This window comes from Euwallacea similis, chromosome 5 (assembly GCF_039881205.1).
Source record: "Euwallacea similis isolate ESF13 chromosome 5, ESF131.1, whole genome shotgun sequence".
Lineage (NCBI taxonomy): Eukaryota > Metazoa > Arthropoda > Insecta > Coleoptera > Curculionidae > Euwallacea > Euwallacea similis.
In genome coordinates, this window is record NC_089613.1 from 101013 (window position 1) to 122399 (window position 21387).

The 21387-nt window shown below is 41.4% G+C and overlaps 1 protein-coding gene across 1 annotated transcript; it reads right to left on the reverse strand.

Moving 5' to 3' along the window:
* Positions 1-459: 459 nt before the first annotated feature.
* On the reverse strand, positions 460-2469 carry LOC136409062 (uncharacterized protein PF3D7_1120000-like). The gene has a single exon (XM_066390345.1). The coding sequence runs from the start codon at positions 2467-2469 to the stop codon at positions 460-462; it is 2010 nt and encodes a 669-aa protein (XP_066246442.1).
* Between the last annotated feature and the right edge of the window lie 18918 nt (positions 2470-21387).

Consider the following 21387-nt stretch of genomic DNA (forward strand, 5'->3'; position numbering starts at 1 on the left):
TTATTTAATGGAGTAAGGTCCATTGCCTCTGCCCATTCCATCAACAGTCTCCCTCTCTTGTCATTTTGTTTTGATCCCCATATTTTGTTCTTCGCATTAAAATCTCCACCCACTATTTTAACCCCCTTCCATCTTCCAATCTCCATCTGTAATTCTGTCAAAAATTTTTCATACTCCTCTATTCTACAGTTAGGCGTCCAATAACAGCTAACCACATATCCCCCCTGCAGTTTAACCCATACATATCCATTTCCCTCCCCATTCTCCTCTACTTCCAACTCCTCATTCATGATTTTTATTGCCGTTTTGTTATGTTTCCCCACGTACCATTCCTTGCTATTGCTTATTGTCCTAATGTGTGGTTCTGATAATAGTAATATATCCACTTTATTTTCTATTGCAGTAACCTCTGCCAGATCTTGTGCCGGTTTACTGCAATTGACATTTATTTGCAATATGTTATACATTTTTATTTCTTATTTCTCCCCCTTCTTTTTCTTCTTTTTTTCCTTTCTCTTCTTTTCCTATGTTCTCCCCGCTTTCTCGTTTATTTTTTATTTCCATTCTTGCATCCTGCAGTGCCTTTTGAAATACCCAGCACCTGCCAGTACCCGCTCTGTGACCTTCCCTACTACACAACAAGCAATATTCCTCATTTTCACAATCCCTCGCCTGGTGTCCACTTTCTCCACATTTATAACAACAATCCCTGTTATCCCTTCCTACACATTCCTGCTCTATATGCCCATACTTCCAACATCTGTTGCACTTTTTTATTTCAATTTTCCTATATATACCTGCTCTTACCATTCCTACTCTGATACTTCTCATTTCTTGTAATTTTTGTGCCATAATTTCTGTTGTATGAACTGTTATCGCCCGCGTGCCGTTTGTCATAGGTCTCAATGCGCTCATCTTAATGTCTTCCTCTTGGATCTCTCCGACTTCCCTTTCTATTGCTTTTCTCACATCCTCCTGATTAGTAAATATGTCCAGCCCCTTTATATATATTGTGTGCGTAGTGTTTTTATTTCCTATTATCCTTATTTTCCCTTCTTCTATTTCTTCCATGGCTTCTTTCACTTTTTTTATTTCCGCTTCATCTTTATCCATTGTTATCAATACTTTCCCTTCTTTGGTTTTCCTTATTCCTATAATTGCCTTGTTTTCACTACTTTTCAATTTTTCTCTCACTTCCTCCATAGTTTCCTGGTAATTTTTTCCTTTGCTTTCTACTACTAATGCGTATGTCCGTCTCTCTTTTCTTTTTTCTTTATTTCTGTTTATTTTTGGTGTCTGTCCCCTTATATATATTTTTGCTGTTATTTTTGTCTTATATATTATCATTTCCATCATTTTCCTTAGGTCTTCCGGGTCCATACTAGGTATTTCGTGCAGTATCAGACATTCCCCCTCTTCACTGTTTTCCTTCACTTGACTTAATTTACTGAACAAGTCTTCCCCTGTATTTTTATATTTTATCTTAATTATTTTATTTACTATCTGTTCTCTTTTGCCCTTTATTTCGTATATTTGTTTGATAACACTCACTTCTTCCTCTATTCTTTTTAGTTCTGGATATTTTACCTTATATTGTTTTAAAACTTCCGTTGTCCAATCTTTATCATTTTCTCTTACCATCACTACTTTTACCATTCCATGTTCTGTCTCCGTTGGATCTCCATTCCTAACCTCTGTGTTTTTGTATATTTCCTCTGGCCATTTTCTATCCACCACCTCCATATAATCTTCGTACCTGTTAGTCTCTTCTATTTCATGAAGTTCTTCTTCCATTATTGTTTGTGTTACCACGCTTGTTACGTTTGGACTTTCCGTCATTGTGTCTGCATCAAACACCATTTTTTCACATTTGTCATACTTGTTTTCTTCTATCCATTGTTGTACATTTCTGCTATTTATTGCCATCATTTGTGCCTTTAGTTTAGATGTTATTACCTTTATTTCTCTCTTCGTGTTTTGCTCTATGTACCTTTCTAATTCATTTACTAGTTTTTTTGTTGCTTCCAGTGCCTCAGTCAAGATAAATGCGTCTATATTTTCCTTTTTCTTATATGCTGTTAACTCATTTTCATTTTTTTCATGTGTGTCTGTACTTGTGTCTAAGTCTATAATTTTCCTCTTCTTATTTTCTTGTATGCTCATAGATCTTTGCCTTCCAAACGTGTCTTTTATCCTATCAATTTCTGTTGTCCCAGACCTTCTTACCACACCCTTGGTTATACTTACTACACTTATCCCCGTTTGTGTCCAACTTCCTCCCTTCCTTTTTTCCTCTTTCCCAGTAGCTTGCAGATCATCCCTGGCCTGGCATTCCACCACGAGGTGTCTGTTTGTTTCAGTAGCTCTTCGACCGGAGGTGCCCTGAAACGGCAGCATCTCTCCAGTAGGCACTGGGGCTTCCGACTGCCCCTGTAGCTGTAACTGCAGGTCTTTTCTTCCCTCTTCCATGTTTCTTCTTTGCTGGTTTTGGTCCACGCCGGGTATCCCCCGGTACCCCAAATTATTGGGGCATTCCCCTATCCGCCACCTGGGGACGCGCCAGGTAGGAGACCAGCAACTCCCCCCGGATATCTGACTCACCTGGATTTTTTTCTCAGAAAAACATCAAAATTGTCCTAGGACTGATCCCACCGTTGGATAGAGCTAGTCGAGAGGAACATTTTGAGTGGTCTATCGTCCGAATCGGACCAGAAATTTCCGAGCGCGGAGCGAGCAAACTTTTAATAATTACTCGGTATATGTGACATATCTGAATTTTTTTCTCAGAAAGTCATCAAAATTGTCCTAGGATTGATCCCACCGTTGGATAGAGCTAGTCGAGAGGAACATTTTGAGTGTTCTATTGTCCGAATCGGACCAGAAATTTCCGAGCGCGGAGCGAGCAAACTTTTAATAATTACTCGGTATATGTGACATATCTGAATTTTTTTCTCAGAAAGTCATCAAAATTGTCCTAGGATTGATCCCACCGTTGGATAGAGCTAGTCGAGAGGAACATTTTGAGTGGTCTATCGTCCGAATCGGACCAGAAATTTCCGAGCGCGGAATGGGCAAACTTTTAATAATTACCTGGTATATCTGACTCACCTGGATTTTTTTCTCAGAAAGTCATCAAAATTGTCCTAGGATTGATCCCACCGTTGGATAGAGCTTGTCGAGAGGAACATTTTGAGTGTTCTATCGTCCGAATCGGACCAGAAATTTCCGAGCGCGGAGCGAGCAAACTTTTAATAATTACTCGGTATATGTGACATATCTGAATTTTTTTCTCAGAAAGTCATCAAAATTGTCCTAGGATTGATCCCACCGTTGGATAGAGCTAGTCGAGAGGAACATTTTGAGTGTTCTATCGTCCGAATCGGACCAGAAATTTCCGAGCGCGGAGGGAGCAAACTTTTAATAATTACTCGGTATATGTGACATATCTGAATTTTTTTCTCAGAAAGTTATCAAAATTGTCCTAGGATTGATCCCACCGTTGGATAGAGCTAGTCGAGAGGAATATTTTGAGTGGTCTATCGTCCGAATCGGACCAGAAATTTCCAAGCGCGGAGCGAGCAAACTTTTAATAATTGCCCGGTATATCTGACTCACCTGGATTTTTTTCTCAGAAAATCATCAAAATTGTCCTAGGACTGATCCCACCGTTGGATAGAGCTAGTCGTGAGGAATATTTTGAGTGGTCCATCGTCCGAATGGGACCAGAAATTTCCGAGCGCGGAGCGAGCAAACTTTTAATAATTACCCGGTATATCTGACTCACCTGGATTTTTTTCTCAGAAAATCATCAAAATTGTCCTAGGAGTGATCCCACCGTTGGATAGAGCTAGTCGAGAGGAACATTTTGAGTGTTCTATCGTCCGAATCGGACCAGAAATTTCCGAGCGCGGAGCGAGCAAACTTTTAATAATTACTCGGTATATGTGACATATCTGAATTTTTTTCTCAGAAAGTCATCAAAATTGTCCTAGGATTGATCCCACCGTTGGATAGAGCTAGTCGAGAGGAACATTTTGAGTGTTCTATCGTCCGAATCGGACCAGAAATTTCCGAGCGCGGAACGGGCAAACTTTTAATAATTACCCGGTATATCTGACTCAACTGGATTTTTTTCTCTGAAGATCATCAAAATTGTCCTAGGACTGATCACACCGTTGGATAGAGCTAGTCGAGAGGAATATTTTGAGTGGTCTATCGTCCGAATCGGACTGGAAATTTCCAAGCGCGGAGCGAGCAAACTTTTAATAATTACCCGGTATATCTGACTCACCTGGATTTTTTTCTCAGAAAATCATCAAAATTGTCCTAGGATTGATCCCACCGTTTGATAGAGCTAGTCGAGAGGAACATTTTGAGTGTTCTATCGTCCGAATCGGACCAGAAATTTCCGAGCGCGGAGGGAGCAAACTTTTAATAATTACTCGGTATATGTGACATATCTGAATTTTTTTCTCAGAAAGTTATCAAAATTGTCCTAGGATTGATCCCACCGTTGGATAGAGCTAGTCGAGAGGAATATTTTGAGCGTTCTATCGTCCGAATCGGACCAGAAATTTCCGAGCGCGGAACGGGCAAACTTTTAATAATTACCCGGTATATCTGACTCACCTGGATTTTTTTCTCAGAAAATCATCAAAATTGTCCTAGGATTGATCCCACCGTTGGATAGAGCTAGTCGAGAGGAACATTTTGAGCGTTCTATCGTCCGAATCGGACCAGAAATTTCCGAGCGCGGAACGGGCAAACTTTTAATAATTACCCGGTATATCTGACTCACCTGGATTTTTTTCTCAGAAAATCATCAAAATTGTCCTAGGATTGATCCCACCGTTGGATAGAGCTAGTCGAGAGGAACATTTTGAGTGTTCTATCGTCCGAATCGGACCAGAAATTTCCGAGCGCGGAACGGGCAAACTTTTAATAATTACCCGGTATATCTGACTCACCTGGATTTTTTTCTCAGAAAATCATCAAAATTGTCCTAGGATTGATCCCACCGTTGGATAGAGCTAGTCGAGAGGAACATTTTGAGTGTTCTATCGTCCGAATCGGACCAGAAATTTCCGAGCGCGGAGGGAGCAAACTTTTAATAATTACTCGGTATATGTGACATATCTGAATTTTTTTCTCAGAAAGTTATCAAAATTGTCCTAGGATTGATCCCACCGTTGGATAGAGCTAGTCGAGAGGAACATTTTGAGCGTTCTATCGTCCGAATCGGACCAGAAATTTCCGAGCGCGGAGCGAGCAAACTTTTAATAATTACTCGGTATATGTGACATATCTGAATTTTTTTCTCAGAAAGTCATCAAAATTGTCCTAGGATTGATCCCACCGTTGGATAGAGCTAGTCGAGAGGAACATTTTGAGTGTTCTATCGTCCGAATCGGACCAGAAATTTCCGAGCGCGGAACGGGCAAACTTTTAATAATTACCCGGTATATCTGACTCACCTGGATTTTTTTCTCAGAAAATCATCAAAATTGTCCTAGGACTGATCCCACCGTTCGATAGAGCTAGTCGAGAGGAATATTTTGAGTGGTCTATCGTCCGAATCGGACCAGAAATTTCCAAGCGCGGAGCGAGCAAACTTTTAATAATTACCCAGTATATCTGACTCACCTGGATTTTTTTCTCAGAAAATCATCAAAATTGTCCTAGGACTGATCCCACCGATGGATAGAGCTAGTCGTGAGGAATATTTTGAGTGGTCTATCGTCCGAATCGGACCAGAAATTTCCGAGCGCGGAGCGAGCAAACTTTTAATAATTACTCGGTATATGTGACATATCTGAATTTTTTTCTCAGAAAATCATCAAAATTGTCCTAGGACTGATCACACCGTTCGATAGAGCTAGTCGAGAGGAATATTTTGAGTGGTCTATCGTCCGAATCGGACAAGAAATTTCCAAGCGCGGAGCGAGCAAACTTTTAATAATTACCCAGTATATCTGACTCACCTGGATTTTTTTCTCAGAAAATCATCAAAATTGTCCTAGGACTGATCCCACCGTTGGATAGAGCTAGTCGAGAGGAAAATTTTGAGTGGTCTATCGTCCGAATCGGACCAGAAATTTCCGAGCGCGGAGCGAGCAAACTTTTAATAATTACTCGGTATATGTGACATATCTGAATTTTTTTCTCAGAAAGTCATCAAAATTGTCCTAGGATTGATCCCACCGTTGGATAGAGCTAGTCGAGAGGAACATTTTGAGTGTTCTATTGTCCGAATCGGACCAGAAATTTCCGAGCGCGGAGCGAGCAAACTTTTAATAATTACTCGGTATATGTGACATATCTGAATTTTTTTCTCAGAAAGTCATCAAAATTGTCCTAGGATTGATCCCACCGTTGGATAGAGCTAGTCGAGAGGAACATTTTGAGTGGTCTATCGTCCGAATCGGACCAGAAATTTCCGAGCGCGGAATGGGCAAACTTTTAATAATTACCTGGTATATCTGACTCACCTGGATTTTTTTCTCAGAAAGTCATCAAAATTGTCCTAGGATTGATCCCACCGTTGGATAGAGCTAGTCGAGAGGAACATTTTGAGTGTTCTATCGTCCGAATCGGACCAGAAATTTCCGAGCGCGGAGCGAGCAAACTTTTAATAATTACTCGGTATATGTGACATATCTGAATTTTTTTCTCAGAAAGTCATCAAAATTGTCCTAGGATTGATCCCACCGTTGGATAGAGCTAGTCGAGAGGAACATTTTGAGTGTTCTATCGTCCGAATCGGACCAGAAATTTCCGAGCGCGGAGGGAGCAAACTTTTAATAATTACTCGGTATATGTGACATATCTGAATTTTTTTCTCAGAAAGTTATCAAAATTGTCCTAGGATTGATCCCACCGTTGGATAGAGCTAGTCGAGAGGAATATTTTGAGTGGTCTATCGTCCGAATCGGACCAGAAATTTCCAAGCGCGGAGCGAGCAAACTTTTAATAATTGCCCGGTATATCTGACTCACCTGGATTTTTTTCTCAGAAAATCATCAAAATTGTCCTAGGACTGATCCCACCGTTGGATAGAGCTAGTCGTGAGGAATATTTTGAGTGGTCCATCGTCCGAATGGGACCAGAAATTTCCGAGCGCGGAGCGAGCAAACTTTTAATAATTACCCGGTATATCTGACTCACCTGGATTTTTTTCTCAGAAAATCATCAAAATTGTCCTAGGAGTGATCCCACCGTTGGATAGAGCTAGTCGAGAGGAACATTTTGAGTGTTCTATCGTCCGAATCGGACCAGAAATTTCCGAGCGCGGAGCGAGCAAACTTTTAATAATTACTCGGTATATGTGACATATCTGAATTTTTTTCTCAGAAAGTCATCAAAATTGTCCTAGGATTGATCCCACCGTTGGATAGAGCTAGTCGAGAGGAACATTTTGAGTGTTCTATCGTCCGAATCGGACCAGAAATTTCCGAGCGCGGAGGGAGCAAACTTTTAATAATTACTCGGTATATGTGACATATCTGAATTTTTTTCTCAGAAAGTTATCAAAATTGTCCTAGGATTGATCCCACCGTTGGATAGAGCTAGTCGAGAGGAATATTTTGAGCGTTCTATCGTCCGAATCGGACCAGAAATTTCCGAGCGCGGAACGGGCAAACTTTTAATAATTACCCGGTATATCTGACTCACCTGGATTTTTTTCTCAGAAAATCATCAAAATTGTCCTAGGATTGATCCCACCGTTGGATAGAGCTAGTCGAGAGGAACATTTTGAGCGTTCTATCGTCCGAATCGGACCAGAAATTTCCGAGCGCGGAACGGGCAAACTTTTAATAATTACCCGGTATATCTGACTCACCTGGATTTTTTTCTCAGAAAATCATCAAAATTGTCCTAGGATTGATCCCACCGTTGGATAGAGCTAGTCGAGAGGAACATTTTGAGTGTTCTATCGTCCGAATCGGACCAGAAATTTCCGAGCGCGGAACGGGCAAACTTTTAATAATTACCCGGTATATCTGACTCACCTGGATTTTTTTCTCAGAAAATCATCAAAATTGTCCTAGGATTGATCCCACCGTTGGATAGAGCTAGTCGAGAGGAACATTTTGAGTGTTCTATCGTCCGAATCGGACCAGAAATTTCCGAGCGCGGAGGGAGCAAACTTTTAATAATTACTCGGTATATGTGACATATCTGAATTTTTTTCTCAGAAAGTTATCAAAATTGTCCTAGGATTGATCCCACCGTTGGATAGAGCTAGTCGAGAGGAACATTTTGAGCGTTCTATCGTCCGAATCGGACCAGAAATTTCCGAGCGCGGAGCGAGCAAACTTTTAATAATTACTCGGTATATGTGACATATCTGAATTTTTTTCTCAGAAAGTCATCAAAATTGTCCTAGGATTGATCCCACCGTTGGATAGAGCTAGTCGAGAGGAACATTTTGAGTGTTCTATCGTCCGAATCGGACCAGAAATTTCCGAGCGCGGAACGGGCAAACTTTTAATAATTACCCGGTATATCTGACTCAACTGGATTTTTTTCTCTGAAGATCATCAAAATTGTCCTAGGACTGATCACACCGTTGGATAGAGCTAGTCGAGAGGAACATTTTATGTGGTCTATCGTCCGAATCGGACCAGAAATTTCCGAGCGCGGAACGGGCAAACTTTTAATAATTACCCGGTATATCTGACTCACCTGGATTTTTTTCTCAGAAAATCATCAAAATTGTCCTAGGACTGATCCCACCGTTCGATAGAGCTAGTCGAGAGGAATATTTTGAGTGGTCTATCGTCCGAATCGGACCAGAAATTTCCAAGCGCGGAGCGAGCAAACTTTTAATAATTACCCAGTATATCTGACTCACCTGGATTTTTTTCTCAGAAAATCATCAAAATTGTCCTAGGACTGATCCCACCGATGGATAGAGCTAGTCGTGAGGAATATTTTGAGTGGTCTATCGTCCGAATCGGACCAGAAATTTCCAAGCGCGGAGCGAGCAAACTTTTAATAATTACCCAGTATATCTGACTCACCTGGATTTTTTTCTCAGAAAATCATCAAAATTGTCCTAGGACTGATCCCACCGTTGGATAGAGCTAGTCGAGAGGAAAATTTTGAGTGGTCTATCGTCCGAATCGGACCAGAAATTTCCGAGCGCGGAGCGAGCAAACTTTTAATAATTACTCGGTATATGTGACATATCTGAATTTTTTTCGCAGAAAGTCATCAAAATTGTCCTAGGATTGATCCCACCGTTGGATAGAGCTAGTCGAGAGGAACATTTTGAGTGTTCTATCGTCCGAATCGGACCAGAAATTTCCGAGCGCGGAGCGAGCAAACTTTTAATAATTACTCGGTATATGTGACATATCTGAATTTTTTTCTCAGAAAGTTATCAAAATTGTCCTAGGATTGATCCCACCGTTGGATAGAGCTAGTCGAGAGGAATATTTTGAGTGGTCTATCGTCCGAATCGGACCAGAAATTTCCAAGCGCGGAGCGAGCAAACTTTTAATAATTGCCCGGTATATCTGACTCACCTGGATTTTTTTCTCAGAAAATCATCAAAATTGTCCTAGGACTGATCCCACCGATGGATAGAGCTAGTCGTGAGGAATATTTTGAGTGGTCTATCGTCCGAATCGGACCAGAAATTTCCAAGCGCGGAGCGAGCAAACTTTTAATAATTACTCGGTATATGTGACATATCTGAATTTTTTTCTCAGAAAATCATCAAAATTGTCCTAGGACTGATCACACCGTTCGATAGAGCTAGTCGAGAGGAATATTTTGAGTGGTCTATCGTCCGAATCGGACAAGAAATTTCCAAGCGCGGAGCGAGCAAACTTTTAATAATTACCCAGTATATCTGACTCACCTGGATTTTTTTCTCAGAAAATCATCAAAATTGTCCTAGGACTGATCCCACCGTTGGATAGAGCTAGTCGAGAGGAAAATTTTGAGTGGTCTATCGTCCGAATCGGACCAGAAATTTCCGAGCGCGGAGCGAGCAAACTTTTAATAATTACTCGGTATATGTGACATATCTGAATTTTTTTCTCAGAAAGTCATCAAAATTGTCCTAGGATTGATCCCACCGTTGGATAGAGCTAGTCGAGAGGAACATTTTGAGTGTTCTATTGTCCGAATCGGACCAGAAATTTCCGAGCGCGGAGCGAGCAAACTTTTAATAATTACTCGGTATATGTGACATATCTGAATTTTTTTCTCAGAAAGTCATCAAAATTGTCCTAGGATTGATCCCACCGTTGGATAGAGCTAGTCGAGAGGAACATTTTGAGTGGTCTATCGTCCGAATCGGACCAGAAATTTCCGAGCGCGGAATGGGCAAACTTTTAATAATTACCTGGTATATCTGACTCACCTGGATTTTTTTCTCAGAAAATCATCAAAATTGTCCTAGGACTGATCCCACCGTTGGATAGAGCTAGTCGAGAGGAACATTTTGAGTGTTCTATCGTCCGAATCGGACCAGAAATTTCCGAGCGCGGAGCGAGCAAACTTTTAATAATTACTCGGTATATGTGACATATCTGAATTTTTTTCTCAGAAAGTCATCAAAATTGTCCTAGGATTGATCCCACCGTTGGATAGAGCTAGTCGAGAGGAACATTTTGAGTGTTCTATCGTCCGAATCGGACCAGAAATTTCCGAGCGCGGAGCGAGCAAACTTTTAATAATTACTCGGTATATGTGACATATCTGAATTTTTTTCTCAGAAAATCATCAAAATTGTCCTAGGACTGATCCCACCGTTCAATAGAGCTAGTCGAGAGGAATATTTTGAGTGGTCTATCGTCCGAATCGGACCAGAAATTTCCAAGCGCGGAGCGAGCAAACTTTTAATAATTGCCCGGTATACCTGACTCACCTGGACTTTTTTCTCAGAAAATCATCAAAATTGTCCTAGGACTGATCCCACCGTTGGATAGAGCTAGTCGTGAGGAATATTTTGAGTGGTCCATCGTCCGAATGGGACCAGAAATTTCCGAGCGCGGAGCGAGCAAACTTTTAATAATTACCCGGTATATCTGACTCACCTGGATTTTTTTCTCAGAAAATCATCAAAATTGTCCTAGGAGTGATCCCACCGTTGGATAGAGCTAGTCGAGAGGAACATTTTGAGTGTTCTATCGTCCGAATCGGACCAGAAATTTCCGAGCGCGGAGCGAGCAAACTTTTAATAATTACTCGGTATATGTGACATATCTGAATTTTTTTCTCAGAAAGTCATCAAAATTGTCCTAGGATTGATCCCACCGTTGGATAGAGCTAGTCGAGAGGAAAATTTTGAGTGGTCTATCGTCCGAATCGGACCAGAAATTTCGGAGCGCGGAGCGAGCAAACTTTTAATAATTACTCGGTATATGTGACATATCTGAATTTTTTTCGCAGAAAGTCATCAAAATTGTCCTAGGATTGATCCCACCGTTGGATAGAGCTAGTCGAGAGGAACATTTTGAGTGTTCTATCGTCCGAATCGGACCAGAAATTTCCGAGCGCGGAGCGAGCAAACTTTTAATAATTACTCGGTATATGTGACATATCTGAATTTTTTTCTCAGAAAGTTATCAAAATTGTCCTAGGATTGATCCCACCGTTGGATAGAGCTAGTCGAGAGGAATATTTTGAGTGGTCTATCGTCCGAATCGGACCAGAAATTTCCAAGCGCGGAGCGAGCAAACTTTTAATAATTGCCCGGTATATCTGACTCACCTGGATTTTTTTCTCAGAAAATCATCAAAATTGTCCTAGGACTGATCCCACCGATGGATAGAGCTAGTCGTGAGGAATATTTTGAGTGGTCTATCGTCCGAATCGGACCAGAAATTTCCAAGCGCGGAGCGAGCAAACTTTTAATAATTACTCGGTATATGTGACATATCTGAATTTTTTTCTCAGAAAATCATCAAAATTGTCCTAGGACTGATCACACCGTTCGATAGAGCTAGTCGAGAGGAACATTTTGAGTGTTCTATTGTCCGAATCGGACCAGAAATTTCCGAGCGCGGAGCGAGCAAACTTTTAATAATTACTCGGTATATGTGACATATCTGAATTTTTTTCTCAGAAAGTCATCAAAATTGTCCTAGGATTGATCCCACCGTTGGATAGAGCTAGTCGAGAGGAACATTTTGAGTGGTCTATCGTCCGAATCGGACCAGAAATTTCCGAGCGCGGAATGGGCAAACTTTTAATAATTACCTGGTATATCTGACTCACCTGGATTTTTTTCTCAGAAAGTCATCAAAATTGTCCTAGGACTGATCCCACCGATGGATAGAGCTAGTCGTGAGGAATATTTTGAGTGGTCTATCGTCCGAATCGGACCAGAAATTTCCGAGCGCGGAGCGAGCAAACTTTTAATAATTACTCGGTATATGTGACATATCTGAATTTTTTTCTCAGAAAGTCATCAAAATTGTCCTAGGATTGATCCCACCGTTGGATAGAGCTAGTCGAGAGGAACATTTTGAGTGTTCTATTGTCCGAATCGGACCAGAAATTTCCGAGCGCGGAGCGAGCAAACTTTTAATAATTACTCGGTATATGTGACATATCTGAATTTTTTTCTCAGAAAGTCATCAAAATTGTCCTAGGATTGATCCCACCGTTGGATAGAGCTAGTCGAGAGGAACATTTTGAGTGGTCTATCGTCCGAATCGGACCAGAAATTTCCGAGCGCGGAATGGGCAAACTTTTAATAATTACCTGGTATATCTGACTCACCTGGATTTTTTTCTCAGAAAGTCATCAAAATTGTCCTAGGATTGATCCCACCGTTGGATAGAGCTAGTCGAGAGGAACATTTTGAGTGTTCTATCGTCCGAATCGGACCAGAAATTTCCGAGCGCGGAGCGAGCAAACTTTTAATAATTACTCGGTATATGTGACATATCTGAATTTTTTTCTCAGAAAGTCATCAAAATTGTCCTAGGATTGATCCCACCGTTGGATAGAGCTAGTCGAGAGGAACATTTTGAGTGTTCTATCGTCCGAATCGGACCAGAAATTTCCGAGCGCGGAGCGAGCAAACTTTTAATAATTACTCGGTATATGTGACATATCTGAATTTTTTTCTCAGAAAATCATCAAAATTGTCCTAGGACTGATCCCACCGTTCAATAGAGCTAGTCGAGAGGAATATTTTGAGTGGTCTATCGTCCGAATCGGACCAGAAATTTCCAAGCGCGGAGCGAGCAAACTTTTAATAATTGCCCGGTATATCTGACTCACCTGGACTTTTTTCTCAGAAAATCATCAAAATTGTCCTAGGACTGATCCCACCGTTGGATAGAGCTAGTCGTGAGGAATATTTTGAGTGGTCCATCGTCCGAATGGGACCAGAAATTTCCGAGCGCGGAGCGAGCAAACTTTTAATAATTACCCGGTATATCTGACTCACCTGGATTTTTTTCTCAGAAAATCATCAAAATTGTCCTAGGAGTGATCCCACCGTTGGATAGAGCTAGTCGAGAGGAACATTTTGAGTGTTCTATCGTCCGAATCGGACCAGAAATTTCCGAGCGCGGAGCGAGCAAACTTTTAATAATTACTCGGTATATGTGACATATCTGAATTTTTTTCTCAGAAAGTCATCAAAATTGTCCTAGGATTGATCCCACCGTTGGATAGAGCTAGTCGAGAGGAACATTTTGAGTGTTCTATCGTCCGAATCGGACCAGAAATTTCCGAGCGCGGAACGGGCAAACTTTTAATAATTACCCGGTATATCTGACTCAACTGGATTTTTTTCTCTGAAGATCATCAAAATTGTCCTAGGACTGATCACACCGTTGGATAGAGCTAGTCGAGAGGAATATTTTGAGTGGTCTATCGTCCGAATCGGACCGGAAATTTCCAAGCGCGGAGCGAGCAAACTTTTAATAATTACCCGGTATATCTGACTCACCTGGATTTTTTTCTCAGAAAATCATCAAAATTGTCCTAGGATTGATCCCACCGTTGGATAGAGCTAGTCGAGAGGAACATTTTGAGTGTTCTATCGTCCGAATCGGACCAGAATTTTCCGAGCGCGGAGGGAGCAAACTTTTAATAATTACTCGGTATATGTGACATATCTGAATTTTTTTCTCAGAAAGTTATCAAAATTGTCCTAGGATTGATCCCACCGTTGGATAGAGCTAGTCGAGAGGAATATTTTGAGCGTTCTATCGTCCGAATCGGACCAGAAATTTCCGAGCGCGGAACGGGCAATCTTTTAATAATTACCCGGTATATCTGACTCACCTGGATTTTTTTCTCAGAAAATCATCAAAATTGTCCTAGGATTGATCCCACCGTTGGATAGAGCTAGTCGAGAGGAACATTTTGAGCGTTCTATCGTCCGAATCGGACCAGAAATTTCCGAGCGCGGAACGGGCAAACTTTTAATAATTACCCGGTATATCTGACTCACCTGGATTTTTTTCTCAGAAAATCATCAAAATTGTCCTAGGATTGATCCCACCGTTGGATAGAGCTAGTCGAGAGGAACATTTTGAGTGTTCTATCGTCCGAATCGGACCAGAAATTTCCGAGCGCGGAACGGGCAAACTTTTAATAATTACCCGGTATATCTGACTCACCTGGATTTTTTTCTCAGAAAATCATCAAAATTGTCCTAGGACTGATCCCACCGTTGGATAGAGCTAGTCGTGAGGAATATTTTGAGTGGTCCATCGTCCGAATGGGACCAGAAATTTCCGAGCGCGGAACGGGCAAACCTTTAATAATTACTCGGTATATGTGACATATCTGAATTTTTTTCTCAGAAAATCATCAAAATTGTCCTAGGACTGATCCCACCGTTGGATAGAGCTAGTCGAGAGGAACATTTTGAGTGGTCTATCGTCCGAATCGGACTGGAAATTTCCAAGCGCGGAGCGAGCAAACTTTTAATAATTGCCCGGTATATCTGACTCACCTGGACTTTTTTCTCAGAAAATCATCAAAATTGTCCTAGGACTGATCCCACCGTTGGATAGAGCTAGTCGAGAGGAATATTTTGAGTGGTCTATCGTCCGAATCGGACCGGAAATTTCCAAGCGCGGAGCGAGCAAACTTTTAATAATTACCCGGTATATCTGACTCACCTGGATTTTTTTCTCAGAAAATCATCAAAATTGTCCTAGGATTGATCCCACCGTTGGATAGAGCTAGTCGAGAGGAACATTTTGAGTGTTCTATCGTCCGAATCGGACCAGAATTTTCCGAGCGCGGAGGGAGCAAACTTTTAATAATTACTCGGTATATGTGACATATCTGAATTTTTTTCTCAGAAAGTTATCAAAATTGTCCTAGGATTGATCCCACCGTTGGATAGAGCTAGTCGAGAGGAATATTTTGAGCGTTCTATCGTCCGAATCGGACCAGAAATTTCCGAGCGCGGAACGGGCAATCTTTTAATAATTACCCGGTATATCTGACTCACCTGGATTTTTTTCTCAGAAAATCATCAAAATTGTCCTAGGATTGATCCCACCGTTGGATAGAGCTAGTCGAGAGGAACATTTTGAGCGTTCTATCGTCCGAATCGGACCAGAAATTTCCGAGCGCGGAACGGGCAAACTTTTAATAATTACCCGGTATATCTGACTCACCTGGATTTTTTTCTCAGAAAATCATCAAAATTGTCCTAGGATTGATCCCACCGTTGGATAGAGCTAGTCGAGAGGAACATTTTGAGTGTTCTATCGTCCGAATCGGACCAGAAATTTCCGAGCGCGGAACGGGCAAACTTTTAATAATTACCCGGTATATCTGACTCACCTGGATTTTTTTCTCAGAAAATCATCAAAATTGTCCTAGGACTGATCCCACCGTTGGATAGAGCTAGTCGTGAGGAATATTTTGAGTGGTCCATCGTCCGAATGGGACCAGAAATTTCCGAGCGCGGAACGGGCAAACCTTTAATAATTACTCGGTATATGTGACATATCTGAATTTTTTTCTCAGAAAATCATCAAAATTGTCCTAGGACTGATCCCACCGTTGGATAGAGCTAGTCGAGAGGAACATTTTGAGTGGTCTATCGTCCGAATCGGACTGGAAATTTCCAAGCGCGGAGCGAGCAAACTTTTAATAATTACCCGGAATATCTGACTCACCTGGATTTTTTTCTCTGAAGAGCATCAAAATTGTCCTAGGACTGATACCACCGTTAGATAGAGCTAGTCGAGAGGAATATTTTGAGTGGTCTATCGTCCGAATCGGACTGGAAATTTCCAAGCGCGGAGCGAGCAAACTTTTAATAATTACCCGGTATATGTGACATATCTGAATTTTTTTCTCAGAAAATCATCAAAATTGTCCTAGGACTGATCCCACCGTTCGATAGAGCTAGTCGAGAGGAACATTTTGAGTGTTCTATCGTCCGAATCGGACCAGAAATTTCCGAGCGCGGAGGGAGCAAACTTTTAATAATTACTCGGTATATGTGACATATCTGAATTTTTTTCTCAGAAAGTCATCAAAATTGTCCTAGGATTGATCCCACCGTTGGATAGAGCTAGTCGAGAGGAACATTTTGAGTGTTCTATCGTCCGAATCGGACCAGAAATTTCCGAGCGCGGAGCGAGCAAACTTTTAATAATTACTCGGTATATGTGACATATCTGAATTTTTTTCTCAGAAAGTCATCAAAATTGTCCTAGGATTGATCCCACCGTTGGATAGAGCTAGTCGAGAGGAACATTTTGAGTGTTCTATCGTCCGAATCGGACCAGAAATTTCCGAGCGCGGAACGGGCAAACTTTTAATAATTACCCGGTATATCTGACTCAACTGGATTTTTTTCTCTGAAGATCATCAAAATTGTCCTAGGACTGATCACACCGTTGGATAGAGCTAGTCGAGAGGAACATTTTATGTGGTCTATCGTCCGAATCGGACTGGAAATTTCCAAGCGCGGAGCGAGCAAACTTTTAATAATTACCCGGTATATCTGACTCACCTGGATTTTTTTCTCAGAAAATCATCAAAATTGTCCTAGGATTGATCCCACCGTTGGATAGAGCTAGTCGAGAGGAACATTTTGAGTGTTCTATCGTCCGAATCGGACCAGAAATTTCCGAGCGCGGAGGGAGCAAACTTTTAATAATTACTCGGTATATGTGACATATCTGAATTTTTTTCTCAGAAAGTTATCAAAATTGTCCTAGGATTGATCCCACCGTTGGATAGAGCTAGTCGAGAGGAATATTTTGAGCGTTCTATCGTCCGAATCGGACCAGAAATTTCCGAGCGCGGAACGGGCAAACTTTTAATTATTACCCGGTATATCTGACTCACCTGGATTTTTTTCTCAGAAAATCATCAAAATTGTCCTAGGATTGATCCAACCGTTGGATAGAGCTAGTCGAGAGGAACATTTTGAGTGTTCTATCGTCCGAATCGGACCAGAAATTTCCGAGCGCGGAACGGGCAAACTTTTAATAATTACCCGGTATATCTGACTCACCTGGATTTTTTTCTCAGAAAATCATCAAAATTGTCCTAGGATTGATCCCACCGTTGGATAGAGCTAGTCGAGAGGAACATTTTGAGTGTTCTATCGTCCGAATCGGACCAGAAATTTCCGAGCGCGGAACGGGCAAACTTTTAATAATTACCCGGTATATCTGACTAAACTGGATTTTTTTCTCTGAAGATCATCAAAATTGTCCTAGGACTGATCACACCGTTGGATAGAGCTAGTCGAGAGGAATATTTTGAGTGGTCTATCGTCCGAATCGGACTGGAAATTTCCAAGCGCGGAGCGAGCAAACTTTTAATAATTACCCGGTATATCTGACTCACCTGGATTTTTTTCTCAGAAAACCATCAAAATTGTCCTAGGACTGATCCCACCGTTGGATAGAGCTAGTCGTGAGGAATATTTTGAGTGTTCTATCGTCCGAATCGGACCGGACATTTCCGAGCGCGGAACGGGCAAACTTTTAATAATTACCCGGTATATCTGACTCACCTGGATTTTTTTCTCAGAAAATCATCAAAATTGTCCTAGGATTGATCCCACCGTTGGATAGAGCTAGTCGAGAGGAACATTTTGAGTGTTCTATCGTCCGAATCGGACCAGAAATTTCCGAGCGCGGAGGGAGCAAACTTTTAATAATTACTCGGTATATGTGACATATCTGAATTTTTTTCTCAGAAAGTCATCAAAATTGTCCTAGGATTGATCCCACCGTTGGATAGAGCTAGTCGAGAGGAACATTTTGAGTGTTCTATCGTCCGAATCGGACCAGAAATTTCCGAGCGCGGAGCGAGCAAACTTTTAATAATTACTCGGTATATGTGACATATCTGAATTTTTTCTCAGAAAGTCATCAAAATTGTCCTAGGATTGATCCCACCGTTGGATAGAGCTAGTCGAGAGGAACATTTTGAGTGTTCTATCGTCCGAATCGGACCAGAAATTTCCGAGCGCGGAGCGAGCAAACTTTTAATAATTACTCGGTATATGTGACATATCTGAATTTTTTTCTCAGAAAATCATCAAAATTGTCCTAGGACTGATCCCACCGTTCGATAGAGCTAGTCGAGAGGAATATTTTGAGTGGTCTATCGTCCGAATCGGACCAGAAATTTCCAAGCGCGGAGCGAGCAAACTTTTAATAATTATCCAGTATATCTGACTCACCTGGATTTTTTTCTCAGAAAATCATCAAAATTGTCCTAGGACTGATCCCACCGATGGATAGAGCTAGTCGAGAGGAACATTTTGAGTGGTCTATCGTCCGAATCGGACCAGAAATTTCCAAGCGCGGAGCGAGCAAACTTTTAATAATTACCCGGTATGTGTGACATATCTGAATTTTTTTCTCAGAAAATCATCAAAATTGTCCTAGGACTGATCCCACCGTTGGATAGAGCTAGTCGAGAGGAATATTTTGATTGGTCTATCGTCCGAATCGGACTGGAAATTTCCAAGCGCGGAGCGAGCAAACTTTTAATAATTACCCGGTATATCTGACTCGCCTAGATTTTTTTCTCAGAAAACCATCAAAATTGTCCTAGGACTGATCCCACCGTTGGATAGAGCTAGTCGTGAGGAATATTTTGAGTGTTCTATCGTCCGAATCGGACTGGACATTTCCGAGCGCGGAGCGAGCAAACTTTTAATAATTACCCGGTATATGTGACATATCTGAATTTTTTTCTCAGAAAATCATCAAAATTGTCCTAGGACTGATCCCACCGTTGGATAGAGCTAGTCGTGAGGAATATTTTGAGTGTTCTATCGTCCGAATCGGACTGGACATTTCCGAGCGCGAAGCGAGCAAACTTTTAATAATTACCCGGTATATGTGACATATCTGAATTTTTTTCTCAGAAAATCATCAAAATTGTCCTAGGACTGATCCCACCGTTGGATAGAGCTAGTCGAGAGGAACATTTTGAGTGGTCTATCGTCCGAATCGGACTGGACATTTCCGAGCGCGGAACGGGCAAACTTTTAATAATTACCCGGTATATCTGACTCACCTGGATTTTTTTCTCAGAAAATCATCAAAATTGTCCTAGGACTGATCCCACCGTTGGATAGAGCTAGTCGAGAGGAATATTTTGATTGGTCTATCCTCCGAATCGGACTGGAAATTTCCAAGCGCGGAGCGAGCAAACTTTTAATAATTATCCGGTATATCTGACTCGCCTAGATTTTTTTCTCAGAAAATCATCAAAATTGTCCTAGGACTGATCCCACCGATGGATAGAGCTAGTCGAGAGGAACATTTTGAGTGTTCTATCGTCCGAATCGGACCAGAAATTTCCGAGCGCGGAGGGAGCAAACTTTTAATAATTACTCGGTATATGTGACATATCTGAATTTTTTTCTCAGAAAGTTATCAAAATTGTCCTAGGATTGATCCCACCGTTGGATAGAGCTAGTCGAGAGGAATATTTTGAGCGTTCTATCGTCCGAATCGGACCAGAAATTTCCGAGCGCGGAACGGGCAAACTTTTAATAATTACCCGGTATATCTGACTCACCTGGATTTTTTTCTCAGAAAATCATCAAAATTGTCCTAGGATTGATCCAACCGTTGGATAGAGCTAGTCGAGAGGAACATTTTGAGTGTTCTATCGTCCGAATCGGACCAGAAATTTCCGAGCGCGGAACGGGCAAACTTTTAATAATTACCCGGTATATCTGACTCACCTGGATTTTTTTCTCAGAAAATCATCAAAATTGTCCTAGGATTGATCCCACCGTTGGATAGAGCTAGTCGAGAGGAACATTTTGAGTGTTCTATCGTCCGAATCGGACCAGAAATTTCCGAGCGCGGAACGGGCAAACTTTTAATAATTACCCGGTATATCTGACTAAACTGGATTTTTTTCTCTGAAGATCATCAAAATTGTCCTAGGACTGATCACACCGTTGGATAGAGCTAGTCGAGAGGAATATTTTGAGTGGTCTATCGTCCGAATCGGACTGGAAATTTCCAAGCGCGGAGCGAGCAAACTTTTAATAATTACCCGGTATATCTGACTCACCTGGATTTTTTTCTCAGAAAACCATCAAAATTGTCCTAGGACTGATCCCACCGTTGGATAGAGCTAGTCGTGAGGAATATTTTGAGTGGTCTATCGTCCGAATCGGACCAGAAATTTCCGAGCGCGGAGGGAGCAAACTTTTAATAATTACTCGGTATATGTGACATATCTGAATTTTTTTCTCAGAAAGTTATCAAAATTGTCCTAGGATTGATCCCACCGTTGGATAGAGCTAGTCGAGAGGAACATTTTGAGCGTTCTATCGTCCGAATCGGACCAGAAATTTCCGAGCGCGGAGCGAGCAAACTTTTAATAATTACTCGGTATATGTGACATATCTGAATTTTTTTCTCAGAAAGTCATCAAAATTGTCCTAGGATTGATCCCACCGTTGGATAGAGCTAGTCGAGAGGAACATTTTGAGTGTTCTATCGTCCGAATCGGACCAGAAATTTCCGAGCGCGGAGCGAGCAAACTTTTAATAATTACTCGGTATATGTGACATATCTGAATTTTTTCTCAGAAAGTCATCAAAATTGTCCTAGGATTGATCCCACCGTTGGATAGAGCTAGTCGAGAGGAACATTTTGAGTGTTCTATCGTCCGAATCGGACCAGAAATTTCCGAGCGCGGAGCGAGCAAACTTTTAATAATTACTCGGTATATGTGACATATCTGAATTTTTTTCTCAGAAAATCATCAAAATTGTCCTAGGACTGATCCCACCGTTCGATAGAGCTAGTCGAGAGGAATATTTTGAGTGGTCTATCGTCCGAATCGGACCAGAAATTTCCAAGCGCGGAGCGAGCAAACTTTTAATAATTATCCAGTATATCTGACTCACCTGGATTTTTTTCTCAGAAAATCATCAAA